The sequence below is a fragment of the Habropoda laboriosa genome, unplaced genomic scaffold (genome assembly GCF_001263275.1).
Source record: "Habropoda laboriosa isolate 0110345459 unplaced genomic scaffold, ASM126327v1 scaffold124, whole genome shotgun sequence".
NCBI classification, from domain to species: domain Eukaryota; kingdom Metazoa; phylum Arthropoda; class Insecta; order Hymenoptera; family Apidae; genus Habropoda; species Habropoda laboriosa.
Window position 1 is genome coordinate 1,052,197 of NW_017100265.1, and position 392 is coordinate 1,052,588.

The following is a 392-nucleotide window of genomic DNA, read 5'->3' on the forward strand; positions in this document are numbered from 1 at the left end:
TCTAAAAGAAAAATTTTTTCGTTGATATTTATTAGAAAAACAGAAGAAATTTTATTAGGTTTAAAGAAACGAGGATTTGGCGAAAATAAATGGGGTGGTTTTGGCGGCAAAGTAGAATCAGGAGAATCAATTCTTCAAGGTGCCATGCGGTAAATAATTAGTTAAGAATACTTTCATTCTAACAATACTAATTTAAAGATAAATTAATGTTAGTAAGAAATTGAGAATTTTATACTCAACAATATTTTATATTTTGTGATAATCGGTGCATCAAATAACAACGAATTTCAACAAAGATTTTTACCGTTTTATTTAACATTTTACAGGATGATTCATGGAAATTGTAGTAAAATCTTAATGTGGTTAAAATATTGATTAAATATCATATTATC

General features: G+C 25.5%; 1 protein-coding gene across 1 annotated transcript in view; it reads left to right on the forward strand.

The window, feature by feature from the left end:
- The window catches only part of LOC108573135 (7,8-dihydro-8-oxoguanine triphosphatase-like), a 1,740-nt gene that overhangs the window by 215 nt on the left and 1,133 nt on the right, over window positions 1–392 (forward strand). The window contains exon 2 of the mRNA XM_017935512.1: window positions 9–149. Within this exon, the coding sequence (XP_017791001.1) occupies window positions 9–149 (141 nt within the window). The remainder of the gene's footprint in view (window positions 1–8; window positions 150–392) is intronic.